Source organism: Stenella coeruleoalba, assembly GCF_951394435.1.
Source record: "Stenella coeruleoalba genome assembly, chromosome: 11".
NCBI lineage: Eukaryota > Metazoa > Chordata > Mammalia > Artiodactyla > Delphinidae > Stenella > Stenella coeruleoalba.
Window position 1 is genome coordinate 47,994,172 of NC_137157.1, and position 14,901 is coordinate 48,009,072.

The 14,901-nt window shown below is 38.6% G+C and overlaps 1 protein-coding gene across 4 annotated transcripts in view; it reads right to left on the reverse strand.

Moving 5' to 3' along the window:
- The window catches only part of NUP107 (nucleoporin 107), a 45,035-nt gene that overhangs the window by 18,491 nt on the left and 11,643 nt on the right, over window positions 1-14,901 (reverse strand). For all 4 annotated transcript variants that reach the window (XM_079936028.1, XM_079936027.1, XM_079936029.1 and 1 more), the window contains 7 exons: window positions 14,622-14,725; window positions 12,106-12,233; window positions 11,356-11,404; window positions 8,205-8,276; window positions 7,449-7,537; window positions 5,632-5,710; window positions 3,662-3,775 (listed from right to left, as the gene is read on the reverse strand). In XM_079936028.1, the coding sequence (XP_079792154.1) occupies window positions 3,662-3,775; window positions 5,632-5,710; window positions 7,449-7,537; window positions 8,205-8,276; window positions 11,356-11,404; window positions 12,106-12,233; window positions 14,622-14,725 (635 nt within the window). The remainder of the gene's footprint in view (window positions 1-3,661; window positions 3,776-5,631; window positions 5,711-7,448; window positions 7,538-8,204; window positions 8,277-11,355; window positions 11,405-12,105; window positions 12,234-14,621; window positions 14,726-14,901) is intronic.

Here is a 14,901-nt window from a genome sequence, read left to right on the forward strand (position 1 = left end):
TACAAAAACACTGTTAGTCTCTATAATGACAGGGTGCTATTGCTCATTCAGCCCATAAAGATGATATTTCTTCATGTTAAATGTGACCAATCAGATGAGCTTGATATACCAGTGAGATAGAAACATGTTTGTTGGTCCATCATCTCTTTAGGAACCATCTCTCCCCATTTAGTTCATATGGTTTGAATAGGTCATATGATTCCATCTCTGAACTCAAGGATTAGGCATGTGATGTAACAAGAATCACTCCCAGGACCCTTGCCAGAGATATTGGGAAAGAGAGACACTCCTTTTGCTGGGGTTGCTAGCTTGCAGGAGGATGTAAGGCTGGAGCTGTTGGCGGCCATCACGGACACAAATGGCTTCTTGAGAATGAAGCCACAGAGAGGAGTGTCAAGAGCCTGGGAGAGACAGTATCCTAATGACATCTTCTAAGTCCCCGAATCCTGCTTTTATAACCAGATATAACCCTCTATACTTCTCTGTTCCATGAGACAATCAATCCCCGACCTGTAAGTAATTTGAGTTGGGCTTCTGTCATTTGAACCTACAGAATCTGATTAATACAACCAGTTAAGGGACTTCCCTAGTGGTCCAATGGTTAAGACTCCACGCTCGCAATGCAGGGGGCCAGGGTTTGATCCCTGGTCAGGGAACTAGATCCCGCATGCTGCAACTAAGAGCCCACATGCCACGACTAAAAGATCTCACACGCCACAACGAAGATCCCGCATGCCATGACTAAGATCCGGCACAGCCAAATAAATAAAAATAAATAAATAAATATTTTAAAAAAAATTGAATCAGTTAAAAAGTATCATACCCAAAACATCATTTTGGATTTATGACTTTTAAAAATTATGAAAGCTATGTAGCAACATGGAAAAATATTTTAAAAATATTTGATATGCTACCTAAAAAAGGCAGAACAAAATCTGAATGCAAAACCTTAAAAACATTTTTCTAAGTGAAATTAGCCAGACACAAAAGAACAAATATTGTATGATTCCACTTACATGAAATAGCTAGAATAGGCAAATGCATAGAGACAGAAAGATTAGGTTACCAAATGCTGAGAGAAAGGGGAAATGGGGAATTACTGCATAATGGTTATGGAGTTTCTGCTTGGGGTGATGAAAAAGTTTTAGAAACATAGTGGTGATGGTTTCGCAACACTGTGAATTTAATTAATGTCACTGAAATTTACACTTGAAAATGGTTAAAATGACAAATTTTGTTATATATCTTTTATCACAATGAAAAAATCAATACTGTAATATACCAAAACTATTGACTTGGGCTTCCCTGGTGGCGCAGTGGTTGAGAGTCCGCCTGCCGATGCAGGGGACGCGGGTTCATGCCCCGGTCCGGGAAGATCCCACATGCCACAGAGCGGCTGGGCCGATGAGCCATGGCCGCTGAGCCTGCGCGTCCGGAGCCTGTGCTCCGCAATGGGAGAGGCCACAACAGTGAGAGGCTCGTGTAAAGTGAAAAAAAAAGATGTACAAAAAAAGGCTTGTAAGTAAATTTTAAAACCCCACTATCTGTGATTATGTAAAGGTAGTGGGACCTTGAGAGTTTTTATTTTTCAAGACTTTCAATAATGTGATGATATTTTTGTTTTGTTTTTAAAAATACATCCTTACTTGCCATTGTGATTCCTAGTATCCTGCACATCACCTGGCAGAGTGGCTGGGACTCAAATATTTTCTGAACAAATGAGTACGTGTTACTTCTTTTCTTTCTTTCTTTCCTTTTTTTTTTGTGGGGGGGGGGGGCGCCGTGCCACCCACGTGGCTTACAGGATCTTAGTTCCCCAGTCAGAGATTGAACCCAAACCCTCAGCAGTGAAAGCTCAGAGGCCTAACTACTGGACCACCAGGGAATCCCCCTTCTTTTCTTAATTAAAAAATAAGAATGATGTTTAATAATCCAACACTTACTACTATAAAAATTACTTAATATATGCTAGTGGTTTGTAACACAGAAGAACAAACAACACTTTGAGCTAACATATTTCTATCTAAAGAACATTACCAAGAGTACAGCAAAACAGGTACAGCATAATATCTGAAGCTTGAAGCTCCTATGCATCAGACTACCTCATCTAAAAAGTCCACAGAGGGCTTCCCTGGTGGCGCAGTGGTTGAGACTCTGCCTGCTGATGCAGGGGACACGGGTTCGTGCCCCGGTCCGGGAAGATCCCACATGCCTCGGAGCGGCTAGGCTCGTGAGCCATGGCTGCTGAGCCTGCGCGTCTGGAACCTGTACTCCGCAACGGGAGAGGCCACAACAGTGAGAGGCCCGTGTACCGCAAAAAAAAAAAAAAAAAAAAAAGTCCACAGAGCCATCCAGTAAGCTGTCTGATCAGATACTTCACACCTTACACACAAGACCTTAACTATCACAAAGGAGGTTACTTTTTTTTTTTTTTTTTTTTTTGGTACGCGGGCCTCTCACTGTTGTGGCCTCTCCTGTTGCAGAGCACAGGCTCCGGACGCGCAGGCTCAGCAGCCATGGCTCACGGGCCCAGCCGCTCCGTGGCATGTGGGATCTTCCCAGACCAGGGCAGGAACCCGTGTCCCCTGCATTGGCAGGCGGACTCTCAACCACTGTGCCACCAGGGAAGCCCCTACTTTTTTTTTAAAATAAATTTATTTATTTATTTGTTTTTATTTTTGGCTGTGTTGGGTCTTTGTTCTATGCACGGGCTTTCTCTAGTTGCAGCGAGTGGTGCGCAGGCTTCTCATTGTCGTGGCTTCTCGTTGCAGAGCACAGGCTCAGTAGTTGTGGCACATGGGCTTTGCAGCTCCGCGGCATGTGGGAATCTTCCCGGGCCAGGGATCAAACCCAGGTCCCCTGCATTGGCAGGCAGATTCCCACCCACTGTGCCACCAGGGAAGCCCAGGAGGTTACATATTAAAGAGGTGAAGTTAAAAGGAAGAAATTTGAGGGGACCATAGTCTTCAAATGCTAGACAGTATCAACCTGAAGAGCAATTAGGGTCAGACTTATTCTTAACTCTTAAAAATCCAAACTAGAAATAGGGGCTTCCCTAATGGCGCAGTGGTTAGGAATCCGCCAGCCAATGAAGGCGACACGGGTTTAAGCCCTGGTCCAGGAAGATCCCACATGCCGCAGAGCAACTAAGCCCATGCACCACAACTACCGAGCCCGCACGCCTAGAGCCCGTGCTCCACAACAAGAGAAGCCACTATAATGAGAAGCCCACGCACCGCAATGAAGAGTAGCCCCTACTCGCCACAACTAGAGAAAGCCCATGTGCGGCAATGAAGACCCAACGCAGCCATAAATAAATTTACTAAAAAAAAAAAAAAAAGTCTTCATTGAATTTGTTAAAAAAAAAAATCCAAACTAGAAATAATGGGGCTATGCCTAGGGTATGCAGTACACTAATGGGAAGGCAAAGTTTGACTTCTTACAAAGGATTTTCTACCAGAGTTGTGCAAACTGAAGTGCACTGCTTCCTGAAGCAATGTGTTCTTTATTACCAGAAATGTTGGAACAGGAGTTAGATCCAGAAATACTGTGAAAAAGATTACTGCATTGAGGAGGCATACTCAGTGGTCACAAAGATCCTTTCCAACTTACAGTCTGTGACTTTTTGATATTGGACAAGCAGGGTATATACATCATTTACCTCTTCTGTCATTCCAGCACGAATCAGAGTGAAAAGATATTTAAGTAATCTGACTTCATCTTCTCTATCCAGATCATCAAGGGGCATCTTCTGTCTTATGGGAGCATCAGGGTCCTACAAAAATTAATTAATTAATTAAATCAACTATAAATTCTTTATATGCACATACAATGTAAACATCAAGAGATGATAAATGTCTCCTGAATTACATACTGAAATAAATTCACTGAATTTACTTAAGTAACAAAGGGAACAAAGTGTCACAAGTGTCCCAGATAGCCACATAGCTGTCTGTTGCCCATTCAAAACAGACTCTGTTGGTCCACAAAGGTGCATACTTCAGTCAGGCAAGCTGGAAACAGCCCTAGTCCAGCCCAGCAGCTCTAGAAATTCTACTCATAATTCAAGCTGACTTGAGCTCTACCCTGTTGTAGCAACTACATGGCCCAGTTAATCCTAAACAGAATTAGGCCTAGATGGAGAGTGAGCAGAGGAGAAACTGCAGGAATCACAATGCACTCTGTGACTAGAAGGTGCTTAGCTGGTTCTTTCTGAGAACATACGAGAAGAGAGCCCAGTATGGGACTAATGCTATACAAAGCACACCAACACCCAACAAAAGAAATTTTAAAACAGATTTCTAATAAATACCTCCACCCTCAGTTATTCCTACCAACTACCTTTCAAGAATAAAAAGAAAACACTGGGGATAACATAGTGTCCTCATTTTTGTGGCAAAGAGCACACATGATCTACATCAGCGGTCTCCAACCTTTTTGGCATCAGGGACCGGTTTTGTGGAAGACAATTTTTCCACAGACGGCAGGGGGGGTGGCGGGGGGAAGGGGATGGTTCAGGCGATAACGGGAGCGATGGGGAGCGACGGGGAGATGGGGAGCGACGGGGAGCGGCAGATGTAACTTCGCTCATTCACCTTCCGCTCACCTCCTGCTGCGTGGCCCGCTTCCTAACAGGCCGCGGACCGGTACCAGTCCACAGCCTGGGGGTTGGGGACCCCTGATCTACATGATGAATTTCAGATTAAAAGCTATTTTAATGTAACTTTAAAAGAGGAGTAATTCTTATTCCAAATGTTACTGAGTAATATGATTATCAATTCAAAAACTGGAAGGCATAATAGGTCAATTGGCTAGTTTCACAAATATTTTGCAGACAGATATAATCATTCAATTTTGGAACAAATAGTTTCTTTCTGGCAAAAGGAAATCACCACTTTCCAGATGTTAAGGGTAAATGATTTTTAGTTGCTTGCTACAGGGGTAATTTTGCTACAATTTATTACAAGAACTTTCAGTAGTTTCCAAATAATTTTCATCAAAACACACTTTTGTTACCAAATGGAATTTTACCTATTTTTTCGACTGTTACTTACTTCTCTCACTTTTCACTATAAACATTTAATTCACATGCCTCCACCTATCACAAAGTTCTGTTCCTTCATTTCTACAATAATTAGACTCCCGTTCTTTTCAAATCCACTATTACTCCTATAACTCATATCCTAGAATGACCCTTCTAACCTCAAGCTAATTCACAAAGCTTTATTTTTTTCCCCTGCTTTCTATATAAAAGAACTTTCATAGGTCACCACCTTACAGCTGCAGAGTCAAACCTTGCTATAAAGTCAAAATTAATTTGTTTTAATGCTGGCAAATCAAGAACACTTTCTATACTTCCTTTTACAATTTACAATCAAATTAATTTGTTTTAATGCTGGCAAATCAAGAACACTTTCTATACTTCCTTTTACAATTTACAATCTATAGGCCACAGATGGGTTCAAATATATGCCATCAAATTCAAACGCAACTTAGTAATTTTTAGAGTTAAACAGTATATGCAGTCCTTCTGGAAACTAAAACAAGGATCCAAGAAAATAAAAATTCTCAGCCTTTAGGAATAAAAATCACTTAACTCTGAAGGCAACTTCCATTTCAAAGAACACTTACCAATTCAGTGACAAGAGGACGGACACTTCCTATGTAAGAAGAGAGCTGCCGCTGTTTCAAGGTATGCAGAGTATTTTCCCTGAAAGAATAAGTACAACTTTTTTTTAAACGAGGAATTTTAATAGGTCTACTTAAAAAAATCAAGTCAAGGAAAGAGAGTACAAACTCAGAAAAAACATGCAAAACGTTAATATAAAAGGGCATTTTCGCTCAGATGACTAATGATGTTGAGCATTTTTTCATGCCTTATTGGCCATTCAACTATCTGCTTTTGTGAGGAATCTGTTCAAATCTTTGTCCTTTTTAATCTGGCTGTCTTCTTGCTACTGAGTTGTAGTTCTTTATGAACTACAGGTTCTTTACGTTTCTTCCAGTCTGCGGATTGCCACCAATTCCTTTTCTCAATGATGTCTTTTAATGAGGTTTTAATTTTGATGAAGTCAAATCAATCTCTTTCTCCTGATTACTGCTTTCTGTGACAATCACTTATTCGCCAAGTCACAAAAATGTCCTCTTATGTTTTCCTCTAAGAGCTTTACAGTTTTAGCTTATACATTGGGGATTATGATCCATCTTGAATTAACTGTTGGGTACAGTGTGAGGGAGGTATCAAGGCTAAGCTTTGTTCACATAGATATGCAGTTTTTTCCTGCACGGTTTGTTCAAAAGACATTGCTTTCCCCACTGGATTGCTTTGATGCCTCATTAAAAACCAAATGACCACAGAAGTGTGGCTCTGTTTTAAAAGGATTCTCTATTCTCTTCTATTGACTGGCAAGAAAAGGAGACTAACTCGTAAAAAACTTGTAAAAACCTTAACAGGACATATTAACTTAAAAAATTTTTTTTCTGAAAATGAAAATTTCTCTTTCTCTCAGAAAAACCACAACTAACCAAGATTTAAGATTAAAAAAAAAAATTTGGTAGCACTAATTTCCTAGTAAAGCAGAGAAAAAAACAATTGATTTATAGACTTGATACATATATAATGTTACTGAATTCAAAGGCAAACTGAACTTTTTCTTTAAGTCTTGAAATAAACTGTCCCTTTAACCTAGGGGTACTTGCTTTCTGGTTTCAAGGTCTTACAATAATTTAGAAGCACTGAAGGATGCAGGGAAAAGCAATTAAAAAACAAAAACACATACAAGTAGCTAGAAACATGGGAGAATTGTTTTCCTGATAATCAATTATGATTATTAAGAAAATATGGCAAAGTGATTGTTTGAAAACTTGAATCAGACCATGTCATTCTTTTATTCTCAAGGTTTCCCATCACATTTAAAATAAAGTCCCAAACCCTTACCTGGGCTACCTGTAAAAGTCCTATATGAGCTGGCTCTCTTCAATCTCATTTCCTACCATTCTTTTCTTTGCTGTGCTCACACTGGCCTCCTTGTGCAAATACTTTACCTTCTTAGAGTCTCTGTAGTTCCTGTTCTTGCCCTGAACACTTGTCCCTCAAATTTTTGCATGTCTGGCCTCCTTTATTTCTTAAAAACCTCTTACTCTTATTACCTGTTACTTCCTTAGAGAGGCCTTCCCTGGTCACCTCTTCTACTTAAAGTAACTCCCATTACCATCCTCTATCCATCAACTCTGATTCTTATTTTTCTTTCAAAGCTCTTAGCACCCAATAGGATATATATCTATTTGCTGTCTAACTCTCCTATACAATTATAAATTCCACAAAGGCAGAGTTTTTATCTGTTTTGCTCACAGACTGAGTTCAGTAAGAACTGAATAAATATTTGTTGAAAGATGAATAAACAAAACCAACATTAAATGACTTCAACAATAAAAGTTTAGTGACTTACCAATATACTGACTTTGCATAAAACTCAATATTATCCGAAAAATCTCCAATCTCATCTTTGGCAATGCTCTCCAACCAATCTACCACCAGCTAGGAAAGGAGGGGAAAAAGAGTATTAACTATAAAATCTGTAAGTATTTTATTTGAAGTAGTATTACTACTACCATTAATTAAAAAAAAAAAGTTTTCTAATTCAAAAATACCAAGTAACAATTTTTTCTATCACTGTTTTTACTTTTTAAAGATGTATAAATATTATGGCAAAAGGTATTTTCTATAGGAATAATACAGTTTTTAACAGGCTATTCCTGGAAATGGTGGGGCTATTATTTGAAAATAAAAAACAAGGTTCTTAATTCTTTTTAATTATAAATTAAAAGATCAAAAAGAAAAAAATTAAGAAAAAAGTTTGACTTGAAAAACTTCAGGGCTTCCCTGGTGGTGCAGTGGTTGAGAGTCCGCCTGCCGATGCAGGGGACGCGTGTTCATGCCCCGGTCCGGGAAGATCCCACATGCCGCGGAGCGGCTGGGCCCGTGAGCCATGGCCACTGAGCCTGCGCATCCGGAGCCTGTGCTCCGCAACAAGAAAGGCCCGCGTACCGCGTACTGCGTACCACGTACCAAAAAAAAAAAAAAAGGCCCGCGTACCGCAGTGAGAGGCACGCGTACCACAAAAAAAAAAAAAAAACTTCATTTCTTTTATGTCATTTACCTTTCTCCATATTTCACCAAAAAAATGTAAAAATTCTAGTCATACCTGACTTTGTCGGACAAGTGAATCTCTCTGAAATAATGCTTCCACAACTGCTTTTTCACTGGCATTAAGAACCTATAAAAAAAAAATGGTGGAAAGAAAGAGAAGATCCTCAAGAACATTATTTCAACAGAAAGGTAAGAGAATCTGAAATAAGTATATTTAACCACCTACAATCATTTTAACATAGCAAATCTGTATATTCACCTTTGAAAAAATTTTATAAGTTTCAAACTGCTAGATCAATGTGCAGCTGCTCTTACTTGATATTTTAATTCTTGGTTATGCTTAAAATTTTTAAGTTCTATTTCCCCAGAGACGTTGTTTTTGGGAAAAATAAAATACAAAACAAAATGAAACAAATCATCATAAAGGGTAGGATGCAGTCATGGGGCATATTAGGAAATTAACATTTAAAAACTTTAGGACTTCCCTGGTAGCGCAGTGGTTAAGAATCCGCCTTCCAATGCAGGGGACATGGGTTCAAACCCTGGTCTAGGAAGATCCCACATGCTGTGGAGCGGCTAGGCCTGTGAGCCTGTTCACCACAACTATTGAGGCTGCGCTCTAGAGGCCACGAGCCACAACTACTGAGCCCACGTGCCATGACTACCGAAGCCCGCGCGCCTAGAGCCCGTGCTCCACAACAAAAGAAGCCACCGCAATGAGAAGCCCGCGCACGGCAACAAAGAGTAGCTCCCGCTCATCGCAACTAGAGAAAGCCTGCACACAGCAACGAAGACCCAATGCAACCAAAAATTAATTAATTAATTAAAAAAAAAAAAACAAGGTACCTTCCTTCCAACTGGCAAAATCAAATGATTGATGGCAGAGTAAACATTTTCACACACTGTGAGAGTGTAAACTAGTACATTTCATTAGGAAGGCAACATGACAAACTCTACCAAACTTTGTCCCAACAATTCACTTCCAGAAATATAGGAAATACTCAAATATGTAGGTAAGTGTGAAGAATGTTCATTGCATTATAACTATAGCAAATATACTGGAAACAAATATGTCCAGCAGAATGTCTGAAAAAAATTATGGCACATTTATACTTTGGCATACTATGAAAAAATAAGGTAAACGTATACAAATTGACATGAAAAAAACTAAGAAATATTGATGAATAATAAAAAACTCTCAGTATAAGGTATAAATGAAATCATACTATACAGTAAAAAAGAAAAAAACACCAAACCAACCCCACCACCACCCAAAACTACATATAGGTATAGAGCAGGGAGACTAGATGAAGTTATTGCCATAATTCCTGCAAAAAATGATGAAGGCTTTGGCTTAAGTGGTGGCAAGAGGAACAGAGATGAGAGGTCAGAGTTGGAACAGAAGAGCTAAAGTGAGCAAGATCTGATGATGGACTAAATTTTGAGATGAGGCAGAGAGCAGGGTCTAAACCCTGGCTACTCAGAGTGTGGTTTACAGACCAACAGCATCAGCACCACCTGCGAGCCTCTTAAAAATGCAGAATCTGGGCTTCCCTGGTGGCGCAGTGGTTGAGAGTCCGCCTGCCGATGCAGGGGACGCGGGTTCGTGCCCCGGTCCGGGAGGATCCCACATGCCGCGGAGCGTCTGGGCCCGTGAGCCGTGGCCACTGAGCCTGCACGTCTAGAGCCTGTGCTCCGCAACGGGAGAGGCCACAACAGTGAGAGGCCCGCGTACCTCAAAAAAAAAAAAAAAAAAAAAAAAATGCAGAATCTTAGGCCCCTTCCCAGACCTACTGAATCACAATCTGTATTTTAACAAGATCCCCAGGTGACTCATGTGCACAGTAAAGTTTGAGAAGTGCTGGCTTAGGGAACATTCGGGTTCCTTGGAAAGTTGGCTATGGTGCCATCCACTGAAAGACAAAAGTGGGTTTGACTTTTGACAGGTTGGAGTTACAGTGCTTGAAAATTATTTTGCTTTAAAAGAAAGAAATACGGCTGACCCTTGAACAATGCAAGGGTTAGGGCACTGATCCTCCTTACAGTCGAAAATCCAAATGTAACTTTACAGTTAGCTCTCTGTACTGCTCATTCCTCTGTAACCGAGGTTCTGTACCTGAGGATTCAACCAACTGCAGATCATGTAGTACTGCAGCATGTATTTAGTGAAAAAAATCTGTGTGTTAAGTGGACCCACACAGTTCAAACCCGTGTTGTTCAAACGTTAACTGTAGAAGGTGCTGACTTTTGAAGGGGGGCAACATGGCTGAGTTCCCCTGGGTCTGCTGGGAAGAAAAGAAAAATATGTAAAGACCATTTACAGACTGAGACAGAGCTGGGGGACTCATTCCCTTCAGGCTCTATCTTCTCTCTGCTTGGAGTCTCTAGGAGAGAACAAAATATATTCTAGCACTGCAGAGAAGTTTGCACAATTTAACAACTTGACTAATACCTTTACTAGGACCCAAGTCACTGAATCCTGCAACATTTCACCCAGACTGCATTAAAAAAAGGCTTCTGCTGAATGGCCTGAGGGACAACTCCCTCAAATTACCTAGGAGGTCAATGTTTGATTTCGAGGATAATGAGGCATAGCCTTCATTGTCTTGGAGGATACTTTGTCTGAAGGAAGGCATCTCTAGAACACTGTGGTTGACCTTCTCAAGGTTTAACTAAACATTTCAAAATGACATTCTCAACTTGATCTTCAAAAAAAAACCCCACAGGGCTTCCCTGGTGGCGCAGTGGTTGAGAGTCCGCCTGCCGATGCAGGGGACACGGGTTCGTGCCCCGGTCTGGGAAGATCCCACATGCCGTGGAGCGGCTGGGCCAGTGAGCCATGGCCGCTGAGCCTGCGCGTCCAGAGCCTGTGCTCCACAACAGGAGAGGCCACAACAGTGAGAGGCCCGCGTACCAAAAAAAAAAAAAAAAAACCCCACAAAATTGTATGTGTATATATGTATAAAGATGCAGAGAAAAATGTCTGGTGCAATATGTACTAAATTGTTAGACTGAACAGTATGAGGGATAAAAGAGAACTTTAACCTTTTACTCTATAATGTAAATCAATTTTGATTATTGTATCTTTACTTGTAAAATTTTTTAAATGAAGAAACTCTAGATGGAGGATCAAAAATCAAATTCTACTACTAAAAACATTTGAATTTTAAGCATTTATAAAGGAAAAAATTTAATATAAAACTTACAGTAATTACAAACATACTTTCATCTTCTAATGCAGACTGTATTCTGTCTCTGGGGAAAAATAACACAAAATGAAAAAGCCTTATTTCATATGAGTAAATGAAATCAACTTTTTAAGCTAGATACATGCAGAAACCTGCATTCCATCCACTGTAAACAAATGAGTTTCCAATTAACTTAGCCAACATGCTTTTAAAAGCAAAAATCAAGTAGTAAATGCCTTCTGAATCTAATACTGACATCTGAACAAAAATGATATTTACTGAAGAGACAAACTGCAAAGTCTTTAATGGCTACCTGCTAATTCACACACCTAACTTTTTAATATAATGTTTTCACAGGGCCCAAATGAAAAAATATAATTTTCTCTCAAGATTTTCTCATTAGGATGAGAAAGTAACAGAATGAGAGCCAAAACCAAGGAGCATCTGAGAGAAGAAAAATTTGGTTAACTTCTCTCAAACTTCTACATTACATAAAGTATATCTGTCAGTTCTTTTTCTTAATCTATCCTCTTCTAAATATTGCCATATTTTTAGCACTTTCCTTAAATCTTTACACGTATCCAATTTTTGGTAGCTACCAGCTTTATGATTAATATTCCCCTTTCCTCGTTAACTCACTTCTGACAACTAAGGCATTAGAAATGATAAGTATCACAAAATGGCAGAACCTATTTCCAAACACATCTTACTCTAACTTCCAAGTTAATCTGCCAGTTTATTTCTCTTTGAAGTCCTACACAACTTTACCTATACAAAGAAGCCAGCAGCCTCCATGTGACCATCTCCTGTTGAAGAAGCCAGAGCATACTGGCTGTTTTTGAAAACTTTTGAAGTCCAGGTGTTGCTCGGCTCACTATTTTACTCAGTATATTCACCTGAATTAAAAATACAAATGTAATAAGGTTTTCTATAATTTTGAGTCACAACTTTGTATTCTTCAAGTACATAGTGCTAAAACTATTTATATATATTTTATATATGTACATATTTATATTATAAATTTTTCCTGTCTATTGTCTTTTTTAAATTGAGTGTAATATAACATTCCCACTAGAAATGGCCTTAATTTGAAGTAAGGTGTGTTTATGTGAGTATATATGTTTAACAGACTCTAGAGTTCAGATTCAACAATAACAGCCATGAGTGCGTTTTTCTCCTTGTACATCAACCCAGAAGATAAGCTGAATCTAACCTACACCCAACAAAATCATAACATGAACCAACAGAGCAGCAATGAAAATTAAAAATAAGGTATCTTCAAGTTTTATCTGAAAAATTTATACCATATAAAAAAATCAAGAAAAATATTTTCCTAAGACTGGTACCAAAACATTGTCATTTCTAACCAAACCTTAACCAAAATCCCTCCTTGCTGTAAAACAGTAGTTCTTAACCATTTGAGGACTTTTTGCAGAAGTCTAATGAAAGATATGGATGTTCTTCACAGAAACACACACCAAATTATTTAATAGGAGGTTTAAGGACCCAAGGTAAAAGAAACCTTTCTCAAAGGTTATGAATATTACCTCCTTATCAAGGGCAATTAAGAAACAGGATTGGTCTCATTCAGAAAATGAAGAATCACTACCAAAACAACAGGTTTCCCCACCCTTTAAAAAGTATTCACAAAATAATGTTACTTCTGTCTTAAGGCCAGTGTTTAATAAAAGTATTATCTGTATTTCTCATTCCTTTAATAAATTCTCTATTGGAATCCTAACTCCAGTGATTCACTAGGTGATTATTATTGTTTTTGTTATTTAATGAAGCTACTGCTTTTATAATGGAACAATTCATAAACTGATTATTGAACTAATATTAAATGCTCAAAAAATATTGGCTATTACTATTATTTCAATTATTCTTGAATGCAATAGTTTCTTGAAGTCCTTTCCTTTCCTTTAGAAGAGACTTAATTTTTTAAGCAGTTTTAGGTTCACAGCAAAACTGAGTAGGAAGTACAGCGAGTTCCCATTACTTTCTGCCCCCAAATACACACAACCTAACCCCCCACTATCAATATCCAGTACCAGAGTGGTACGTTTGTTACAGTCACTGAAGCTACATTGACATGTCATTACTACTGAAAGTCCATAGTTTACACAAGGGTTCACTCTTGGTGTTGTACATTCTATGGGTTTTGACAAATGTATAATGACATGTATCCCTCATAATAATATCACACAGAATAATATCACTCCAATAAAAAACCACTGTGCTCCACTTTCTATCCTTACCGCCCTTTGAACCCTGGCAACTGCTGATCTTTTTATTCTCTTTAAGTTTTCCCTTTTCCAGAATATCGTCTAGTTGCAATCACACCATATGTAGCCTTTGCATATTGGCTTCTTTCACTTAGTGATATGCATTTCGGGTTAATCCTCATCTCTTTATGGCTTGATAGCCCATTACTTTTAAGGGCTGTATAATATTCCACTGTCTGGATGAACCACAGTTGATTTACCCATTCACTTACTGGAGGACATCTTGACTGCTTCCATATTTAGGCTATTATGAATAAAGCTGCTATAAACATCCATGTGCAGGCTTTTGTGTGGACATATATTTTAAACTCTTTTGGGTAAATACCAAAGAGTATGAATGTTAGGTTACATGGTAAGAGTATGTTTAGTTTTGTAAGAAACTGAGACACTGTCTTCCAAAGTGGCTGTATCATTTTCCATTCCCACCAGCAATGAATGAGAATTCTTGTTCTACACCCTTGTCAGCATTTGGTTTTGTTAGTGTTTTGGATTTTGTTCATTCTAACAGGTGTATAGTGGCATCTTGTTGTTTTAATTTGCTATTTCCTAATGATATATGATGTGTTTTTTTAAAATTTTTATTTTAAATTGGAGTATAGTTGATTTATAATGTTGTGTTGACATATGATGTTAAGCATCTTTTCCCATACTTATTTGCCATCTATAGATCTTCTCTGGTGATGTGTCTGTTTACATGTTTTGTCCATTTCTCAGTTAGATTGTTCATTTTCTTACTGTAGAGTTTTAAGTTCTTTGTATATTTTGGGTTTTCCTTTTTCAAAGATGCAGAATCCTTTTGTCCTTAAAAGAAATATTATATGGACTCTCAACGTGTAAAAAGCAGAGCTGCTCTGGCCGACCTTCTAACCATGCCACACTTGTCACTACACCCCAAGACATCCTCCTTAAATATAGTATAGAAATTCACAAGTTGATGCTGTTCAAAAAAAACTTAAAGAGTACTGAAGTCTGACCAGCAATGCAGTGAAATTAACTTACCTGACTACTACAAATGTTTTCATACTCTTCCACAAGGTCAAAAACTGTAGTTGAAGAGTGCTTCAAAAAAGACTGCAGGAAATCAGAAAACATACTCATGGATGCTAGAACACATTAAAAAGAAAAGGAACAGAAAGAGTTAAATGACATACTTCTAGGTAATTCTGTTTGTTTTAAAAACTTAAAAACATAGCTACAAATCCTTTTTTTAAACTGCTATATTTTTAAAAATATATAATTGTGGTAAAATATACATAACAAAATTTACCATTTTAACCAT